A 21638-nucleotide genomic window follows, 5' to 3' on the forward strand; every position below is an offset into this window, starting at 1 on the left:
CCACAGTGCTCACTGCTAGGAGCCACATCTCGTTCAGTACATCATGGGCTCCCGGTGCTCTGCGACCATGTGCTGGGCAGGAATTCAATACATGTTTGTTAAATTACATTGGAACCTGGAAGAAAATAACCTGTCAGTTCACGAATTATTTTAACGCTTCTACCTGTGAGAGGATACTGCGTGGCAATCAATTATTCATTTTCTCCTCAATGCCCTAAATCTCTCTCCTCCAGAGCTACACTTCTTCATGGCACTCACTCACAGCTCAGCCCTCTACTCAGGCTTCTCTGAAGCTGCTGCCTGCGATGACTGCTAACCCAAGAGGCATATTTTATGTTTTGTATCACTTACTCTTAAATATTTGATACAATGAACCAACTGCTCCCTTCTCTGTGTAATGCTCCTTCTGTGGCTTCCAGGACCACTTTGAGCTGATTCCATTGACCTCCCATGTCTCTGACTACACCTTCCCCCAGCCCAGCTCATCCTGCTCCACCCAGGCCTTGAGCATGGCAGTTTCCAGGGCACTGAATTCTCCCTGGAAGATTGGTTTAATGATTATGTATCCTCTGTGTATATCCTCTACTTGCTGATCATTCCGAAGTGGGTCTGGATGTCACAAGGCATCCCAACATGACCTCATGTCTCTTCCCTGAATCCCAGTTCCTGGCCCCTCCCTACTCCATGGTTTTCTCTGTTAATTGACACAGGAACATTGACAAAAGCCTGAAACCCAGGAGTCACCCTCTATTTCTCCCCGGCCCCTATGCTTCTATGTCAGTGGCCAAGTCCTCATCTGTTCCCACTCCCCTCTGCTCCTCTTAGCCATCTCTCACCTAAACTGTTAACTCTCTTCCACCCATTCTTCTTCAGTTCCATCTCCATCCTGCCCCCAGTTTTGTCTCCGGCATGCAGTGGCATTACATTACTCTCCTAACTCCTTCAGTAGCTCCCCTTTGCTGCAGATTGCTCTAACATCTTCATTTTGGTTCTTCATGATCTGACCCCTGCCCATCCCACCAGTGATTCCTGTTCACATCCTTGCAGTTCCAAGACTAGAGAGCTCCAGTTAATGACTGCTGGCTTTGCCTGTAGTCCTTTTCATCTGGGCAGCAAATTTCTCTCCGTCCTTCATCGCCTTGCTCAAATACTGCCTCCTCTGGGAGGCTTTGTCTTTCTGTGTCCTGAGAGTTGATTGCTTTTCCTTTTGTTCATCATATTTATATCCCACTCAGGACTGTGAGATCCCCACGGGCAGGGACCACATCTGGTTCACCTCTGCATTCTCAGCCCCTCGACTTGTTCCTGGAACATGGTGCCCACTGTCAGATGGTTGTATCTCAGCTTCTTCTCTTCCTGTTGACTTTCCCTCCAGAATTTCAAGTTTCACTTTTAAAATGAGACTTCTGACTGTTTCTCCTTTACTAATGTATGAACGCTTCTAAAGCCTTCTGAAGACAACAGTAGAAATTAACAGGTTCTGGTAGCCATGGACATTGTGGGCGGTCCGTCTGAAAGGGTCAAACTGCTTTGCTTATGTCAACACGTAAATCCAGTTTGCCCAAAGCACAAACTGCACAGCTTCAGTATGCGTCATGGGTTTCCTCTTTCCATGGAAAATGTAGTGAGGGGAAGGAAACTATCATTTATTGACCAGCCTGTGCAAGGTCCAGGACATAGGCTGTCATCTCCCAGGCCTCCTGGATCCTCCTTGAGGAGCCTGGAGTAGAGAAATCTCTGGACAGGGCAAACTCTAGCTGTCTAGCTGATGCATGGTTCCCCTGAGCAAGTGTTTTCTCTCGGAGCCTTAGTCTCCTCGTTTGAAAATAAAAGAGGTCAGGCCAGTCGGTCCCCAGAGCCTACCAGGTTCTAGTATTTCCTTAGCAAACATTTACCCAGTGGATTCTCTCTGAACCAGAGCCTGTGCTGGGCATTAGAGATGCAAATGAGGTGCAGCTCTCAGCCTGTCATATTCAGTGGGGAATAGTTCTGCTCTTCTGACTATACAAGGTCTATTGTGACTAAAACCAGTCGCTGATTGGACCAATGTAAACAAAGTGTGTTCAGTTTAAAAGAAAAACCTACAGAGACTATCATGTATAAAATTTCTGCTAGGTTTTAGGTGGATTAGAAGAATAAATTATGGTTCCTCTCAAAAGAGGCTCTAATCCAGTGGAAGACACACTGTTCATGCAGCAAAGAAAACACATTTTATAATTCCTGTTCATGCAGGGATAGTTTTCCAGGCCACCAGTGACAGACCAACTCAAGTTTTCTGAAAGGTTTTATGTTACTTATCATTAAGTGGTTTTTGTTGTTTGTTGTTTAGTTGCTCAGTCTGTCCAGTTCTTTGCGACCTCAGGGACTATAGCCTTCCAGGCTCCTCTGTCCATGGGAGTTCCCAGGCAAGATTACAGGAGCGGGTAGCCATTTCTTCCTCCAGGGGATCTTCCTGACCCAGGGATGGAACCCGCGTCTCCTGCATTGGCAGGCGGACTCTCAATTAAGAATTCTCAATTAAGAATCCGCCTGAGTCACCTAGGAAGCCCCATCATTAAGTCTGAGGGAAACAAATACTGATGCTAATATTTGTCCTAAATGCAGCCTGGCTATAGTCATAGCAGAATTCATGGTGGTTTTAAAGGGCTGTGAATCCTTCTGCTATATGACATGTTCTTTTACCTGAAGCAGCCACTCCTTAAAGAGGCATCTCCATCTCACCAGGGTGTATGTTTTATCCATTTTGTATTCTTGGAGAGTCTAGCCATTGTTTACATTATAGAAGATAAATACAGACTGATGCTACACCATGCTGAGAATGTCTGCCTAGTCTCAGATCACCATAAAAAGTGTTTTCCCTCTTTGTCTTTTGTTCCCAGCTTAAAAAGTCAGTTGGGTTTTTTCAGCTTTATTGAGGTATAACTGACAAATAAAACTATAAGATATTTAAAGTATATGGCATGATGATTGGAAAAAACGTATCCGTCATGAGAGGAAGAACTGAATAGTTGTGCATATGATATTTGAAATTGTATCCAGAATTTCTAAGATGTCTTTAATCATGACAATTTTGTAGATAGAATTGAGTACTAATAAGAAAGTAGATTCAGAGCAAAAGAAATGCAGATCGCTTTACATCAGTAATTTCAAACTCCAAGAAATAAAATGACTTTTAAATGAATAAAACAAAGATTACATTTTTAAATAATAGGTTTTATTTTTAGAGCAGTTTTAGATACACAGCAAAATTAAGCACAAAGTATGGGGAGTTCTCATCTGCCACCTGTACCCACATATACACAGCCTCTACCACCATTAACATCCCCTACCCAAGTGACACCTCACAGCTGTGAACCTGCATTGACACATCATTGTCACCCAAAGTCTATAGTTTGCATTAGGCTTCACTCCCAGTCTTATACATTTTATGGGTTTTGACAAATGTATAGTGTCATGTATCCACCATTATAGTATCATACACAATATTTCACTGCTCTAACAGTCCTCTACCCTTGCTGTCCATCCTGGGATTCCTCTCTCCCTCCTAACCAGTAGTAACCACTGATCTTTTTACTGTCCCTATACTGACTGATCTTTTTACTGTTTTGCCTCTTTCAGAATCCCATCTAGTTGGAATCATATAGCATGTAGCCTTTCAGATTGGCTTCTTCCATTTAGTAATATGCATTTAAGGTTCCTCCCTGTCTCTTTATGGGTTGATGGCTCATTTCTTTAGCACTGAATAATATTCCATTGTCTGGATGTACCACAGTTTATCCGTTTACCTACTGAAGAACCTCTTGGTCACTTCCAAGTCTTGGCAATTATGAATAAAGCTGCTATAAACATCCCTGTGCAGTAGCACCTCACACCCATTGCTATTGTGGACATGTCGGCTGCAAAAGTTTGGTCACGTTGTTTTATATTTTAAGTATATATGTCCTTTAGAAATACAATATTTATCTTTATGGATTAAAAAATAATTCCTGTGCAAGTTTTTGCATGCAATAAGTTTTCAACTCTTTGAGTAAATAGCTAGGAGTGCAACTACTGGAATGTATAGTAAGAAGATGTTTAGTTTTATAAGAAACTGTCTTCCAAAGGGGCTGTACCATTTTGCACTCCCACCAGTAATGAATGAGAGTTTCTGTCGTTCCTCATCCTGGCCTGCATTTGGTAATGCCAATGTTTTAGAATGTTGTCGTTCTAATACGTATGTTATGGTATCTCACGGTTGTTTTAATTTGCAAGTTTGTAATAATATATGATGTGGAGCATTTTTCATATGCTTATTTGCGACCAGTGTATCTTGTTTTGGTGAGGTATCCTGATTTTTGTCTGTTTTTTTTAATTGGATTGTTTTATTATTTTGATTTTAAGAGTTGTTTTTTGTGTTTTTTAGATAACAGTCCTTTATCAGATGTGATTTTTATGAATACTTTCTCCATGCCTATGTCATATCCTTTCATACATTGGACAGTGTGTTTCACAGAGCAGAAGTTTTTAATTTAATGAAATCCAATTTGTCAAGTATTTATTTCATAGATTATGCCTTTGATGTTGTATCTAGAAAGTCATCACTAAACCTAAGGTCATTTAGATATTCTCCTATGTTATCTTCTGGTTGTGTTACAGTTTTGTGGTTACATTTAGATCTGTGATCCATTTTGAGTTAATTTATGTGATGCATATAAGATCTGTGTCTAGACTGACTTTTTTTTGCATGTGGATATAGTTTTTTCAACGTTGTTTGATGAAAACCTATCTCTTCTCCATTGTGTTGCCTTTACTCCTTTGTCAAAGATTAGTTAGCTATATTTGTGTGGGTCTATTTCTGGGCTCTTTATCCTATTCCACTGATGATTTGTCTCTTCTTTCACCACTATCATACTGTCTTGATTACTATAGCTTTATGGTGAGTCTAAAAGTTGGGTAGTGTCAATTCTCCAACATTGTTCTACTTCAGTATTGTGTTGGTTCGTCTGCAAGCTTTTTTCAAAATATTTCAAGTCTCAAAAAAATTTTCTTATTTGTTTATTCATTTGGCTCCACCAGATATTAGTTGCAGCATGCAGGATCTTTAGTTGTGACATGTGGGATCTCGTTCCCTGACCAGGGATCGAACCCTGGCCCCCTGCATTGGGAGCATGGAGTCTTAGACTCTGGACCACCAGGAAAGTCCCTCCAGTATATTTATTGAAAAAAATGTGTGTTTGAGTGAACCCACACTGTTCAAACCTATGTTGTTCACAGATAACTGTACATAATGCACCTCAGATAACACTTTTAGTTCTTAGGTAGAGGCCTTAACACATTTGGAACTGGCTATCAGGTACAGGAGCAAAGGACCTGCAGAAGATAGCTTCAGACTAGGTGATCAGCTTCTAGTCCATAACTGCCTGTCATAGTTGATACTAATGAATGTCTAAAAAGTGGGGAAACTGGAGATGGCTGAAAACGAGGATAGTTATTAAATATTTTAAGTAAATATCACGATAAGAAGCTGACAAAAAGAACTAGTTTCAATGTGAAGCATTAGTGAAACCAATTTAACAGGCTGTCTGTCTCCTGACTGTAAGTAAAAGATGAGAAGAGACCGAGTATGACCCAGAAGAGGCAAAATTTAAAGCCATCATGGAGCTCTAATTAACAGGTAGATGACTGTTTTCTAGCTTGGATGACTTGACTTACTGGTAATGCTGTTAAGACTTTAAACAGGAAAATCAAGTTTTGAAGAGAATACAGTGAGTTCAGTTTTCATAGGTGAGTTGGAAGGGCCAGGAGGACCCCACAGATGAATGAGACTAGTGAGTAGCTGAAAATGTAGCTCTGGAGCTCAGGTAGGGCATCCAGGCTAGAGAAAGAAGATAACCATCATCAGAATCTAGTTTATTTTAAGAGCTGATATCTCTTTATTCCTATGCTGAGTAAAAAGAACCCACATGATGTGGTGGATGTTACAGTCAAACACATGATAAAGGGTTAGCTTTGAAAAAGAATATGAACATCTTGGGCTTCCCTGGTGGTACAGTAGCTAAGACTCCATGCTCCCAATGCTGGGAACCTGGGTTCAATCCCTAGTCAGGGAACTAGATCCCTCATGCTACGACTCAGAGTTTGCATGCCATACAGTCAAATAAATAAAGAAAAATATTTTTAAAAAAGAATATGAACATTTCTTATGATGAAGGAAAGAACTGTTAAAATAATTAATGACTTAAGCTGTATTTTCTCACTGGCAATGGTCTGTTGAGGAATTGTGGTATTTTTCATGATCCAAGAATGAATGCCTATGGAGAGAAAAAAAATGAAATAAATGCTGGGTAGCAATTTGAGGAGCCCAGCTGAGGGAGAATTTCAAAATGTAAGTATTGCTATGTACTAGTCATCACAGACTGCTAAAACAAAATACCACAGACTGGGTGCCTTAAACAACAGAAGTTTATTTTCTCACAGTTCTGGAGGCTGGGAAGTCCAAGATCAAGGTGCCAGTGAGGTTTGGTTTCTGGTGAGGACTCTCTTCCTAGCTTGCAGACAGCCGTGTCCTCCCATGGCTGATTGAGAGAGAGGGAGGGAGTGCTCTGGTGTCTCATCCTTTGTTCAGTCACCAAGATGTGTCTGACTTTTTGCAACCCCATGGACTGAAGCATGCCAGGCTTCCCTGTCCCTCACCATCTCCCGGAGTTTGCCCAAGTTCATGTCCATTGAATCAGTCTCTTCCTTTAAAGACATTAATTCTATTGGATTAAGGCTCTACCTTATGACTTCATTTAACCTTAATCATTTTGTATTCCAAATACAATCACATTGGGGTTTAGGGCTTCAAACTGTGAGTTTGGAGAGGACACAATTCAGTTCATAGCATATATAATTCAGCACTATAATGTGAGTTCTTTTCCCATTTATACACAAGAGCGAGAGAAGAGAGACGGTTGAGTTGATCCAAATTTGGGGATTAGCAGGATAGACTGGAGAGAAGGTCAAAGTGGCAGATGAAATGAGGGGCTGGTGAAAATATGGCTTAAAATTACTTCCCATGGGTTCCAAGGATGATGGAAAGGGAAGTAGCAGGGATTTGGTAAGCTTCATGGAAGGTCCTCTCAGGTCTGGAGGCTGGAGAACAAAAGGGAACCCTTTATCATGTACCATCTCTTGGTTGAGTCCTTTCTTGGGATGTGATTGGTTGTTTCTGCACTTTCAGCTTCACTGGCAACTGATGAGAATCATCAAACTGGAAAGATTTAGGTTCATTAGTGATAGCAATGATCACATTTTTCTTTCCTTTTAGACGACTAAATACGTTGAACAAGTGTGCCTCAATGAAACTTGATGTGAACTTCCAAAGGAAAAAGGTAGGTGCAACTTACTATACCTTACTAAGACCATGGCTGTACCAGCAGGACAAGCTGCATTCACAAATTAAAAACAACACAAACCTAACCAAAATTCTGAAATGACTGACCGTCTATGTGTTTATTCTCCAAATATCTCGTCTTATCATAAGCATCATGAATAAGCCCGATAGGAACCTAGGCTAACATCTGTTTCACTCTGCTTTAGTTTTGATCAGAGGGTTTGCATACAAACGTAAAATGCCTTGTTTGTGATAATCTTTCAGAAGTTTGTTTAGCTGTAAATATCCACTCCATATTAGACTCAAGTTCTCCAGTGATTTGTAGATTAAGAGAATGCAGAACAGAATCTATGGGGTGGGCCATGCCCGGTGTCTTCTGCTTCATTCTTTCCTATGGCATTTTATTTCAAGTGCAGTTCAGGATGTGATCATTGTCAGGCTGGTTCATGTCATCGTGGTTGAGCAGGTGGAGGGAGAGAGTAACAACAGGATTCAGAGCTCACCCCATCTCTCCATTCTCACCCCTTGCCCTTTTCTCTAGTCACTAGTCCTTCAGTTTCCCGAGTCACTACACTTCCTCTCTCTTATAGGACTTTGCAGGCATTTTTCCCTCTATAGGAGTAAGGCTGGCGATTTCAGTTCTGAAACAAACCTATACTTTATTGAGGACTTAACTGTTTTCCACAAGCTATGTTATGGCATTTCATGCATTGTGGCAGAGGGTCTCTGTTTTCTAGAGAAGGAAAATAAAACCTGAATTCGCTAAGTCCCTTGCCTGTGATCTATTAGCTGGTGGAGGAGCAGGGTTTCAACTTCAGGTGTGTCTGACTCTAAAACTGAGGCCCATAACCACTGTGCTGAAAGACCTCTCTTTCTCACTGAATTGATCCTTTTAGGAAACTCAGAATTAAAATCGTTAGCTACTTTTTTCATTTCACATCTTCAGTATGTAACAAGTCAAGCCGCACTATATTTTGAAGAAGCAGAGAAAACATCCCTGAGTTGTAAGAAAGTGTTCTTTATTCTGGTCTACACAGAGAAGTCATTACAGCCCATGGATTTTAAGTCACTCCCGAGTAACCAAATCTTTAAAAATAACTTTAGCCTGAATTTCTGCTCTAAAATAGCACCCAAAAAAAGCGCAAATGAATTTTGGTTGACCTCACCTTCAAAACAATTTGGGGTTTGAACTAGGAACCAAAGATTCAAGCTAAGGAGGTAAAATGGTGAAAAACAATATCCAGAGAATATATTAAAACATGGGCAATTTGTCCGGGTCAAAGAAAAATGAAAAATGTGGGAATAAACGTCCCAACAGCTGTCTGGCTGAATAGAGCCCTTGAGAAGTACACACACTGTTTGAAGCAGGAAGGTCAAATGTTGTTTTGGTTGTAACACATGGTTCTTATTAAACCAAGCGCAGCCACGCCTGTGTGGCTGGTCTGTCCAGCTGCCAGTGCAGATCCTTAGCTGCTATGTATCACAAACACAAATGCCAAAGACTAACGACACGATTTGTTTTCAACCAAGTGGTGTGATTGAATTCTTCCCTTATCACCAGCATTGCAAAACCCACATGTGGGACAGGCTTGAATAACATGCATTAGGCCATGTTACCTTCACAGAAGCTCCTCTGTAAATTGGTCTCTTTGGCATTCTGACATTCTTAATTTATGACTTACGTTGGCTATGGTGGCATATACCCTTACAGCCCCTACTTAGCTGTGGGCCCCACGGATGCAGGCACTTGAATAAAACAGGGCTTTCCACATTGTAACATAGGGACTCGTGGCCTGAATTTTGAAATAAATAAATCCAGTGAGTGATCTCCACCCACTCGTGAATCTTAGCCATGATGCATATTGGGGGCTGTGGTCTAAGCAGCTACATAGGAGACCCTGGTGGTGGCACATGTCCCTATGATCTGCTCCTTACACAAGTCACAGACCAGCCCTTTGTCATTGTTCAATCTCTCAGTTGTGTCCAACTCTCCATAGCACCATGGACTGCAGCACACCAGGCTTCTGTGTCCTTCACTATCTCCCAGAGTTTGCTCAAACTCACGTCCATTGAGTCAGTGATACCATCCAATCAACTCAACCTCTTCCACACCCTTCTCCTTTTGCCTTCAGTCTTTCCCAGCATCAGGGTCTTTTCCAATGAGTTGGCTCTTGTATCAGGTGGCCAGAGTATTGGAGCTTCAGCCAATCCTTTATTTTACTGCAAAAAACAAACTAAATACATACTAGGACTAGGCTAAATGATCAGAGGTAGAAAGTGAAACTTGAGAACCAAACACCACAAGAGCTTCAACCAACTGTGGAATTAGTTTGGCAGGAAAAAAAAAAGACAGTAGCATTCCCTCTGGGTTTGTCCCTATTTTAATCAATCCAAGAAACAGAAATATAATGCTCACCTTTAATCTGCAGAGGCCCAGACATATTTAATTCCCCAGAATGTCATCCCCAAATGGCTTCACCACCCGGGAACATGGTCATGCTTCTCCCTCCAGGGCCTCAGGAAGGCTGTGTGTGCTTCTTAGCACTCTGTGGTGTGATGAGCAGGTGCCCACAGTGCCCGTTCCACGCCAGGTACCACTGCTCGTCATTAACCCCACGTCACAGATGCAGAGATCGAAGGACAGGGAAGCCCAGAGCCACTCAGAAACGGCACAGGCAGGATCTGAACCCAGCTGTTCTGCCCCTCCTGGCCCTTGAGAGAGATTCAGAAATGTATTGTCATGAGCTTCTGGTCGTCGGCCTGAGACCCGGAAGGGCTTCCTCAGCAATATATACAATTAGGTATTTTTATTGTTGTTTTAGAAGAGGGATATTTCTTGCTTTTTGTACTCAAGTCCACAATTTATGTAATGTCTTCGTGGAAATTTACCTTTGGATCTCTCGTGGTAAAAGAGTCATGAATTTCATTGCTCTGCTTTGAATTTGGTTCTCACCTGATTTTGTTTAATTCTGAAGAGTTTGGTGGGTTGACCCAAGACAGGGGTAAAAAAAAACAAACAAAATCCAGAAATAGATGACAATGGTGAAGCCTCATTCATAGTTAGGCATGCACTTTCCTTGTACATCAAATACTACTCACTCGTAAAGCACCAGGACAACTGAAATCGCACCTTACCACTTTGCAGAAGAGAAAAGCAGTCCTCTAAAGATTCAAGATTACTTTCCCCATGAGAAGCAGGTAGAGTGTCCTCAATCTTGGCCATGCATCTCACTGAAAGACTTACTAAACCCCTGCATTTCTGAAAGCCTGAGGACCCAGCCATTGCCCACCACTGGCCTCAGGCTCCTCCCCTTGCAATGCGGCAAGCGGCAGGCCGTGCTTCTGAACAGGAGGGCTCAGCCATCCAGCTCCAGTCAACTTTAATGGAAGATACACATCTAAATTTCCATGTACTTGTGGAGTACCCACCTCTTACATCCGTGGGCTCGTATGGGCTCCTGTTTCCAGTGTAAAGAGATGGTCAGATTTTGTTTAAAAAAGACAAAATCCTTCCCTCTGCGGTGTCTGTTTTTGGCATTTGTCTCTGAAGCATATATTAATTTCAGCTATGACTTCTCACTTTTTTAGAAAAAGCCAAAAGAAGTTTGAAGTTTCCTCTAAATTAAAAACGCCAAGGCACATGCAAAGCTACTCTTTCTCAGAAAACTGTTCCTTCATTATGTCCTACAGAATTCACACTTGCTTTATGACAACACTGAAATCGCCTCATTACAGTCAGTGTTAATGTGATGTGGGTTCTATTCAAAGTTAAAGTCAGAGACTGAAGACTCCAATAAGGATCTCTGTTAAATGAGGAAAGAGAGAGATGCGTACACACACAGGACTCCTACCCAAGATTTCCCGAGGCAGGACGAGCAGCTTCCAAAGAAGGTCCTGGTTAAAGTCCCAGTTTTAATAAAGCTCTCTGAAATCATGATCCCAAGGTGGAAAGCAACACAGAAACCATGACTAATCGCCACGTTGCAGCCAGCACCTCCTGGCCTGGATGCCGTGGGCATTTCAAAGGAGCTGCAGCTGTTGTGAGGGGGCCGGGTCTGAGCCTCCGCCTGCACCCTCCCCCCCTTGCCTTTCATAACCTCAAATGTCCCATCAAATAAGACACCACCTGGCAGCTCCAAACAGCAGAGCAAATGAGAGAAGTTACGTTTCATTCCATCATTCCCTCGGTTGGAAGTAGTACATCTTACATTGAAGAGTGTTATGTGTGAATATCCTCGAACCTGGATCTTTGAGTGAGAGGAGCTCTTCGCTCATCTTTTCCAACCTCCTATCCAGCACAGGATTTACTTTCAGAGCATCCAACAATTCACTCAGCCTCTGTTTATAAACATCTAGACTTGAGTTCATTAAAATGCAAGGCAATTTATTTTCTCCTAACTACTGGAAGTCTTTCATATAATAAGCTAAAAGTTGACTTGATGTAAACGTGCCCGTCTGATTCCAACTCTTCTCTCTGGAGAGGCACAGAATATGGATTTCTTCTTTGTCTAGATGAGAGCTCAGCAAGCTACTGCTCCTGCTTTGGTAAAGAAAGTTGTACTGGAATAAAGCCACACCCATCCTTTTGGCTGCAAAGGCAGAGTTGATTAGTTGTAATGTTCTAATATTTACTATCTGGCCCTTTACAGAAAGTTTTCTGACCTCTATTCAATCTAGAACAAAGTTTCTTAAACTGTCTACAGAGAATGATTGATTTTTTAAAAACTTCCCAGCCTGCCACTGACCAAGATACTTTTGTAAAATTCATTACAAAACAATTATTGGAAACATAAATAATATTAGAAATATGAATGATACAATCATTAGATAATCTCTAAGAATTGTACTAGAGAAAATACAAGACTAAATGTTTTATTAGACTTTGCAGATACAAAATTGCATTCCAATAAATATAACTGGAACAAATATAACAGGAAACAGAAACGAATGTAAAAAATTGTTCATATTTTTACTAAAAGTGTACACTTAGGCAATTAATATGAAGAATCACGATTGCATTTGCAACTTTTTTTCTGTTGTTCAGCTGTCAGAACTAAACAAAAAGTTTACTTTGAAATACCAATTCCCCATATTACATGTCTATACACACATTTCAATCAACACTATTACTATAAGTATTCCCCATGGTGAGTTTTCTGTTTGTTATCAAATTTAGGTTTGATTGACAGAAACCACTCACAGGGGAAAATGTGTATCTCACATGCTTCTTTGTTTTAATATTAACCATCATAAAGAAGCCAGTCTCACAGAATATGTTAAGTGGGGCTTACCTGACGGTCCAGTGGTTAAGACTCTGCCTTCCAAATTGGGGGGTGCAGGCTCAATCCCTGGTCAGGAAGCTAAGATCCCACGTGCTTTGCAGTCAAAAAAAAAAAAAAAAACATAAAACAAAAACAATATTGTAACAAATTCAATAATGACTTTAAAAATGATACACATTAAAAAAATAAAAATAAAGAGGTTTTTAAAGTAATTTTTAAAAGCTTTGGCTATTCATTTTTACTTTTACCAAAATTAAGTAAGTGATGCTATATTGTCAAAATTCATCTTTAATCCACAGTCACTAGCTAGTTTCTACAATAGTCTTTCTGTAAAACAATGGACCCTGTACATTATACACTTTGGGTTATGCTAGATAAACTGATCTTGAAATGTCACATGTAACATGGACCTTGTGAGCCCAACACACAAGCTGGTCTCAACCCCATTTAGTAAGACAAGTCCAGTGATCATGAACTTGGATCGCACAGCCATGCCAAATGGTGACAAATGGTTTCTAATACTTACTCTCAGTGTCTGAACTCACCTCACTGAAGACTGGTTAGGGGACTGTCAGTCCCTTGACCACACTTTGAGTTGTACTGTTCTCGAGTTCCTTTTTCCTAAACCAAACCATTAGTCCTTTCAATCATCCTTCATAGAAGGTTGTGATGTCTAGATCACTGGCCAACCTGATTACTCTACTCTGGAAATATATCCCATTCCCTGTGCGCCTTAAGCTGTAGCCCATTGTTTCTAATGTATGTTACCAGTGCAGAATACAATGGGGCTGCACCTCCCAAGTGTTGAGATCCATGCTTTTGGTAAGATATCCTAAGGTGGATGTCTTGGTTTGGTTACCACATTACATGGTTAACTCATATTAAGCCTAAATCTGCTACAACTCTCAAGACTATTGATAGGAACGAAGACTGTTTCATCCCACACATCCTATAATAGATTTGTGAAGTTAAGTTCTTCGTGTTTAACTTCATGAAAGTTCATCTTATTAACAGGCCATCCTTCAATTCTGTTCAGATCGTTATGCATCTCAAATCAGTATTCTCTCAGAACAATAATTAATTTCATCTTGCACTTTAAGATTTATCTGGCATTTTCACATATAATCTCATTTGATTCTATTGGCAAACCATGCCAGATGTGGGTTGTTATCATTTCCATTTTACAGCTGAGAAAATTGAGCCTCAGAGTGAGTGCCTTGCTTAAGATCACTTAGTGAGACCTGAATGGATGGGACGGGGGCGGGGTGGGAGGGAGGTCCAGAAGTGAGAAGACACACGTATACTTACAGCTGATTCACTTCATTGCCCAGCAGAAACTAACACAACATTGTAAAGCAGTCGTCCTTCAATTAAAAATAAATAAACAACAACAAAAAAGATCACCTAGTGAATAGTCTGTGCCATCTTCACAGTTTAAAAACATGAATCCTTCTGACTCATTCACCTTATTCTTAAAATGGACATGGCCTGAAGGCGTCCTGCATCATTTGCTTTCAGTCTTTCCATCACCCTCTCTGGTCGAGTTATTCAACCAGCTACTCACAAAACGCTCTGTAGCCTCCAGCAGTTTGGTGTCTTGGCCTTTTGTCAGTTCCTGGCTGAAATCCAGACACACCGTGTCCCTAGTATTTCCCTGGTTTACTAAATCGTTGAGATAAGAGAATAAATTAGTTTGGTGTGTCTTTTTCTCATAAAAACATCTGACTCCTAGAGGTTTCCATTTTGCATTTCTAAATAATCACAAACTATTTGTGTTTAGCCTCAAAAAAAGAAAAAAAAAGATGAAATCTGATCATCTCCCATAGAGTACACCTTACATTTATTATTAGAGAGTCTGCTATGTCCCTGACCATCTGCTGGGCCATGAGTGTATAAAAAACTAAAACTGTGGTGTTTTTCATGCTGTGAATCAAGGCCCATTGGTAGGTTATCAGATGAATCTGATGGGTTGCAAACAACATTTAAAAAAAAGTGAAATGGACTAAACTAGAATATAAAATATTAGAGGATAAAGATAACTGTGATAGCATAAATTTATGTATTTGTTTATTTATTTAGCTTTAGTGTAATTTGTATATGTGCCTTGAGTTGTGCTGGAATTTTTTCTTTTTAATGAATAGCTAACATTTTGAGCACTTAGTATGTTCCATATACTATTATCAGTGCTGTATTACTTCCTTTTTTTCTTCTTCAGTTTTATTGAGGTATAATTGACATATAGCACTGTATCAGTTTAAAGTGTGCAGCATGATTTGACTGACATACATCATGACTACCACAGTAGGTTTAGTGAATATCCATCATCCCAGAGACACAATGCTAAAGAATAGAAGAAAAAAAAATGTTTTTCCTTGTGATAAGAGCTCTTAGGACTTACTCAGTTAACAACTTACATATATAACATACACAGTGTTCATTATATTTATGGTGTTTTACCTTGCATCTCTAGTACCCATTTATAACTAAAAAATGTATTTCTAATTGTATGTCACTATCGGTTTCAAGGATCCTGCACCAGTGGGAAAAAACAGACAGAATCATGTCAGTACCCTCTGGATGTACTCTGATAATTGCATACTAAAGAAGATAGATATCTTTTCCTTTTTCCTCTGTTTTATTTTTGTTTTTTATTGCTTTGATTTTTGTTTGTTTGTTTTGGTTCAAACCATCTAAATACTGCAAAATTTCCCTGAACTGTTTGCCTTTTTCCCCAGGAGTTTACCACTTTTTCACATGCCTTGGTTGGGTTGTAAATATCTCTTTTTGCCCAGAGCCAGTATAATAAGGTCTTAGAGCCCAGCAGACAGGAGTGGGCTTTCCATCCCTAGCCCGCAGTGCCCGGCTTGGCATCTTTTCTAAACCAACATAAAGAAGTCCTTCTCCAACTAGTATGTGGTTTGCTAGCATCAGTCACCAAGTTTGGGATTGCTTTAGAGAGCTCATTGGAGCCAACACTAAATGTTGTAGTTTCTATTTTAAAATATCTGTATTTTCTTTAAAAGCATATCCTTCTTTTGCCTTCTCAGAAACTATTTGCTAAAAGGTTTTTTTTCAGAATGTTTACTTAATATCAACTTCTCCTAGCTTCCTGAAATACGACATGAAAATCCAATAAACTCAACCTTCAAACTGTCACAGGACCTGATATTTAAATGGCCCTCAGATGTCAGGGGTTCTTGTATCCATCACAGGAAAAGAGGAGGTAGAAAATGCTATGAAGAAAGGATATTTTTGAGTCTTCATCCTAGAGGCTTGCCCTTTTTCCATTTGTGCAACTTTTTAAGCTCTTTCGCTAAAGTTTTATGCAACTTTTTTAAAACTCAAAGCTAATTTCCCACCATGCTGCCACAGCTATGAAATTCTCTGTGATTGCCATGGTTTTCTACTTTCTTCTACCTTATACTTGAAAGTTCAAATTTGTCATTTAGTCTAATCCCTGTGAACCTAGATTTTTAGGGAATAAGAATGGAAGAATCCCACATTCACTGACTGAGCATCTGTTTACTTCTCCTTGAAGATAATACATTGTGATGTCCAGAGGAGTTAAGGTGGATGCCAGATATATAGACAGATGGATAAGCCGTCTATCTTACATCCACAGGAAGCACAGACGCAACTGAACAAACACGAGAAAATAACAAATAAGCAAAATACCCCTCAGTGAAGGATTAGTCAGTGCATTATTTCATGTAATCCCTGAAGCAAACCTATGATGCAGAACCAATTTTCAGTCCCATTTTATAAAGGGTAGAAATGCACTTCGGAGAGAGTAAGCAACTTTCAGACAGTCACCTAAGTCTAACTGGTACTGCTTGCTTTGGCAACCAGGGCTTGGAACCAGATGCCAAAGTAAAGTGAAATAACACTTAGTCCAATTAATATATATATATACATACACACACACAGAGAAAGAGAGCAGTTACTCTCTGCTCGGCATTGGGGAGGATATAAATACGAATACAACACAGAAACGCAGGCCCTGGTCCTGCTGAGCTTATCTGTAACAGTTGAGAGTAGGTGCTTGGGACGTGAGATTAAGATAGCATTATAATAAATGTTATAAAGATCTAAACCGAATGCTACAGGAGCACAGTGGAAGCACAGTCACTGCCTTGGGGCTGTCAGGAGGGCTTCAAAGAGACCCGTGAAGCTGAGTACCCAAGAATGGTCAGGGATCAGGGAACGACGGGGACCATATAAACCCTTTAGGCTCTTGATCCTGTCGCAGAGCTGGGTGTTGGGCCTAGTTGCAGGTCAGGGAGCAGAATGCAGGAAGATGGGGAGGAACCGCTACGTAAGAAAAGCACACTGGAGTCGGGTTGAAAGAGCTTCAGGTTGAAGGTCAGGTTGACAATGCCATACCCAGACTTTGGAGAGCTAAGGGGAACGGAAAGTGTCTAAACCAGGAAACCCTGTGATCACACTTGGATTACACTGTGGAAAGCCGTTTAGATGGAGAGGATGTTGGCCCGGTTTTCACTGTAATAACCCAGCCAGAGGTGCCAAGGGCCCGCACTGGGGAATGAGAGTGAAGATATGAACGAGGGAGCAGATTTGAGAACCATTTCAGAGTCGGATCTTGGTAATACACATAATGAAGAGAAGGAAGGAATGGATGATCCAGTTCATCTAGAAAGGAAATTATTTATACGTCTGTGCTGGGCCGGGCCCAGGGATTTGCAAAGATAAACAAAGCCATCTCTGGATTCAGGGAATCCAGACTCTCCTGTCTCAGGGGCTACAAATTCAAGCAGAACCCAGACGTAAGAGAAATGTGTGAGGTGTATGACAGGGCAAAATGGTGGGGCCATAGCACCCGGATACCCGTGTTCCAGGAAGGCACTCGGATCCAGGGCTAATTAAAAACAAGAAGGCTGGCCCGGTGGTGCTGGCTGGGATGGGACCTTCCTCCACCAGGAATCTCTAGAATGGCTCCCAAATTTCCACTTTCAGGAATTTGGAGATAATTTGGCTGTTAACTTACATGGGAACATATGCTAAGAATCAAGTCTGGGAGACTAAGGAGTATTGGCTTTGAGATCTAGTGACTCTGAAGCTCAGAAGAGGAAAGCTAGAAATATGGTCCTAGGGCTCCCTAAAGAGATTTAAGGAAAGAAGTGAGTGCCTTCTATGGCAAGATTAAGTTTCTACTCAAAAAGGGAGAACTGCAGGTGTTTTATATTTAGCCTGTCTAGCCAGATGGTTAGGCTTCCCTGGTGGCTCAGCCCTGGTAAAGCGTCTGCCTACAATGCTGGAGACCCGGGTTCGATCCCTGGGTCGGGAAGATCCTCTGTAGAAGGAAATGGCAATCGGTCCATGAAGCTTCTTAGAGAGGAAGGAAGGAAAACTGAAGGGAAGAGAGCTGGACGGGTTGGGAAGGGATCTTCCAGCTACTGGGAAGGAAGAGGGCATCAGGGACAATAAAGATGGTGGAGGGACCAGCAAAAGGGTCCACCTGTGGAGGGAGGGAAGGACGAGGCAGGGGAACCATGCCCACGCTCCCCAGACTGCCCTCTCCACCCCCGCCACCCTTACATTATTAGCATCCTGCTGCTGTTTTCCAGGGTGACGACTCTGATGAGGAAGATCTCTGCATCAGCAACAAATGGACTTTCCAAAGAACCAGCCGCCGGTGGTCTCGCGTGGACGACCTCCACACACTGTTTCCTGGAGGAGACAGGAATGGGTCATCGGGAGACATTAGGATCAAAAACACGACCAGCAGTGAAAGCGTCCTCACGGATCTGAGCGAGCCCGAGGTCTGCTCCATTCACAGTGAAAGCAGCGGTGGGAGCGACGGCCGCAGTCAGCCAGGTGGTCACGGCGCCGGCCGGGAGGCCTTCGAGGGCCCCGGGCAGTACTGCGCTGACGGCCCGGTCATGCTGGACGCCGCGCTGGTGGGCAACAGCCTCCTGCCGTCCCCCAAAGACGGGCTCCAGCACCCCTTGCACCCAAAGAATGAGAAGCCCAGCCGGGCCAGAGCCAAGTCGTTCCTGAAACGCATGGAAACGCTGCGAGGGAAAGGCGTGCAGGGAAGGCACAAGGGGCGGTCCGGGGGCCTGGTGATCAGCGGGCCTGTGCTGCAGCAGGAGCCCGAGTCCTTCAGGGCTATGCAGTGCGTCCAGATCCCAAACGGACACCTCCAGAACTCGCCCCCCGCCACCGGCAGTGCCGGGCTTCCTGGCGCCACCAAGTGGGGCGCTGAGAGCAGCCCCTCGGAGAACAGCAGCAGCGGGGGGAGCACGCCCGGCCTGAAGGAGCGGAGGTGCCAGGAGGCCCACAAGCGCGGGGGCATGTACCTAGAAGACCTGGACGTGCTGGCGGGGACAGCGCTGCAGGACGCGGGGGACCGAAAGCACCACGCGCACGAGTTTCACTCGCAAGAGAACTTGGTGGTGCATGTCCCCAAGGACCACAAGCCAGGGACCTTTCCCAAGGCGCTCTCTATCGAAAGCCTCTCACCTACAGACAACAGCCACGGGGCGAGCTGGAGGACCGGGAGTATCTCCCTGGGCAGACAGCCCGGCCCGGGGGCCAGGGAGCCCAGGCTCGTGGGGTCCTGCCACAGGGCGAGTCGGGTCAGCATCTACGACAACGTCCCCGGCTCCCACCTGTACGCCAGCACCGGGGACCTTCTGGACTTGGAGAAGGATGACCTCTTCCCTCACCTGGATGACATCCTCCATCACGTCAACGGGCTCCAGGAGGTGGTGGATGACTGGTCCAGAAACGTGTTACCCGAACCACAGACACACAGCTCCGGAGAGGCTGGCTTCTCCCCTTTCCCTTCTCCCAATCAGATCACCTTGGATTTCGAAGGCAACTCTGTCTCTGAAGGTCGGACCACACCCAGTGACATGGAAAGAGATGGAGCATCTCTTACTGAGTCAGAGGCTGCTGGGGTCAGAGAAAGGAGGGACTCGGGAGTAGGGGCCTCTCTGACCAGGCCAAACAGGTTGGTGGCATGGCTCTGTGAGATGAGGTTTAAATCCATTTCATAATAATTATGGTCTGTTTATTTAACAAACATTTATAGAGTACCTTCTAAATATTTAACACTGGTCTAAGCGATGTACGCAGTTGGGAATTATTTGAACAGTAGTATGTCTTTTGTGCAGATTGAATCCATGTTAACTCACATTTGTTTCAATCTTGGTTTTATGCAAAAAAAAAAAAAAAAAAATTGAGCTTCTTATGTGCCAAGCACTGATGACAAGGCCCACGGCCTGTCCACAGGCTCTTCCCATGACCTTGCCAAGCATCTCTTTTGCCAAATCTTAAACTTTTAAAAAGTTCTATGAGAAATTCCTGAGATCTAAGGTGTATGCAGTACTTCATATGTTTATTTTGACTTTAAAATGCAGAATACAAAGCACATAAAAGCTGTTTTACTATGATCACTTCACAAGCACCTTAGATAAATGGCCCTGGAAGCGGGTAACCAGTAGGAACAGCCCTACTGTATGTGCTGCTGGGTCTCTCCCGAGGCAGTGATGTCTCTCGGGCTCACTGCTGTGCAGTCACGTCAGGAGAACTTCATCTGCACCTGTCACAAGTCAGAGTGTGGAGTCAGGACAGCAGTGAGCCCGTCCTATGGTGGCGGGGGCCAAGTTCTGGAGGTGTCTGTTTGGGATCTGGACGCACTGCATGGCCCTGAAGGACTCGGGCTCCTACAGCTTTTACAGCTCCCAAATGTGTATGATCTCTGTCTCTGCCTCTGTCTGTCTGAACGTCTCTCTCTCTCTCTTACACACACAGTCTCAGGTGCTTTCAACACTGTGGGAATGGATTTAGGAATAAACTAACACATAAAATTTATTATATCACTTATTTAAGCCTCCTAATGGTGGTGCCGACAGTAAAGAATCTGCCAGCAATGCAGGAGACCTGGGTTCGATCCCTGGGTCAGGAAGATTCCCTGGAGAAGGGAATGGCAAACCACTCCAGCATTCTGGCCTGGAGAATCCCAGGGACAGAGGAGCCTGGCGGGCTACAGTCCATGGGGGTCGTAGAGTTGGACACGACTGAGCAATTAACACCACCAATGAAACAGATAATGACTTCTTCCAAAATAGTTTCTTCTGTTTGTTCTGTGCATTTTGTGTCTTTCTGCTCCATTTGCTCTGTAACTCTCTTGGCTTGGAAACTATTTTGATTAGATACTTAAAAATCGGTAACATCCCATGTTTTCTGACAAACCCATCCCTTTTGTGACCGGCTTCTCTGATGGTCTTTCCGGTAAAGGCGACTCCGGTGGAACAGCTTCCAGCTTTCACACCAGCCGCAGCCATCTACGGCGTCACCCCACATCAGCGGACAGACAGCCGGCCAGCTGAACCTGCTCCAGCGCTTCTCGCTGCTCCGCCTCACGGCCATCATGGAGAAGCACTCCATGTCCAACAAGCATGGCTGGACGTGGTGCGTAGCCCATTCGCCTTGGAGCAGACCATTTATTCCAGGGCTCAGTGTGTGATGGCAAGCACTTCAGTGTTTGCTTTCTGAGTTCTGAGGAATCTGTTTGTTTTCTTCACTGCCAGTTTTCTGGAACAAAAAATGCCCAGAGTTCTTCCTCAGTGTCCACCCCTGGGCTGCCAAAGCCTGGATGAGATGTAGCCTACAGGAAGCATTACTTTATTTGTAGCTCTCTGTCAGTTTCCAGGGAAGGCAGTCAGGCTCCAAGTAAAGAGTGATTAGTTGTGAACAGAGACATTAAAAATAAACTTGCCATAAAGTAATTCTGGCAGTTTGCAAAGAAAACATCTGTTTCTTGTACCTCCTGGCCCAATGCAGAGCTCCACGCTTAGAGCATTGCTGCATTCTGAGAGCACTGAACTCTTCAAATACAGTTCCGCTCTTATTTCATTGGCTAATAAAAACAAGACTATGCAGTAAACCTTTGGAATAAGGAACTCACAAAAGCATATGTTGGAACTTGAATGTGGACTGATTTTAGACAATTTGATGGATTTGGAAAAACGTAA

General features: G+C 42.9%; 1 protein-coding gene across 6 annotated transcripts in view; it reads left to right on the forward strand.

Annotated features, from left to right (window-relative positions):
• The window catches only part of STARD13 (StAR related lipid transfer domain containing 13), a 369156-nt gene that overhangs the window by 325501 nt on the left and 22017 nt on the right, over positions 1-21638 (forward strand). For all 6 annotated transcript variants that reach the window (XM_055542381.1, XM_055542378.1, XM_055542380.1 and 3 more), the window contains 3 exons: positions 7289-7352; positions 18222-19612; positions 20902-21075. In XM_055542381.1, coding sequence (XP_055398356.1) covers positions 7289-7352; positions 18222-19612; positions 20902-21075 — 1629 coding nt within the window. The remainder of the gene's footprint in view (positions 1-7288; positions 7353-18221; positions 19613-20901; positions 21076-21638) is intronic.

Source organism: Bubalus kerabau, chromosome 12 (assembly GCF_029407905.1).
Source record: "Bubalus kerabau isolate K-KA32 ecotype Philippines breed swamp buffalo chromosome 12, PCC_UOA_SB_1v2, whole genome shotgun sequence".
NCBI classification, from domain to species: domain Eukaryota; kingdom Metazoa; phylum Chordata; class Mammalia; order Artiodactyla; family Bovidae; genus Bubalus; species Bubalus kerabau.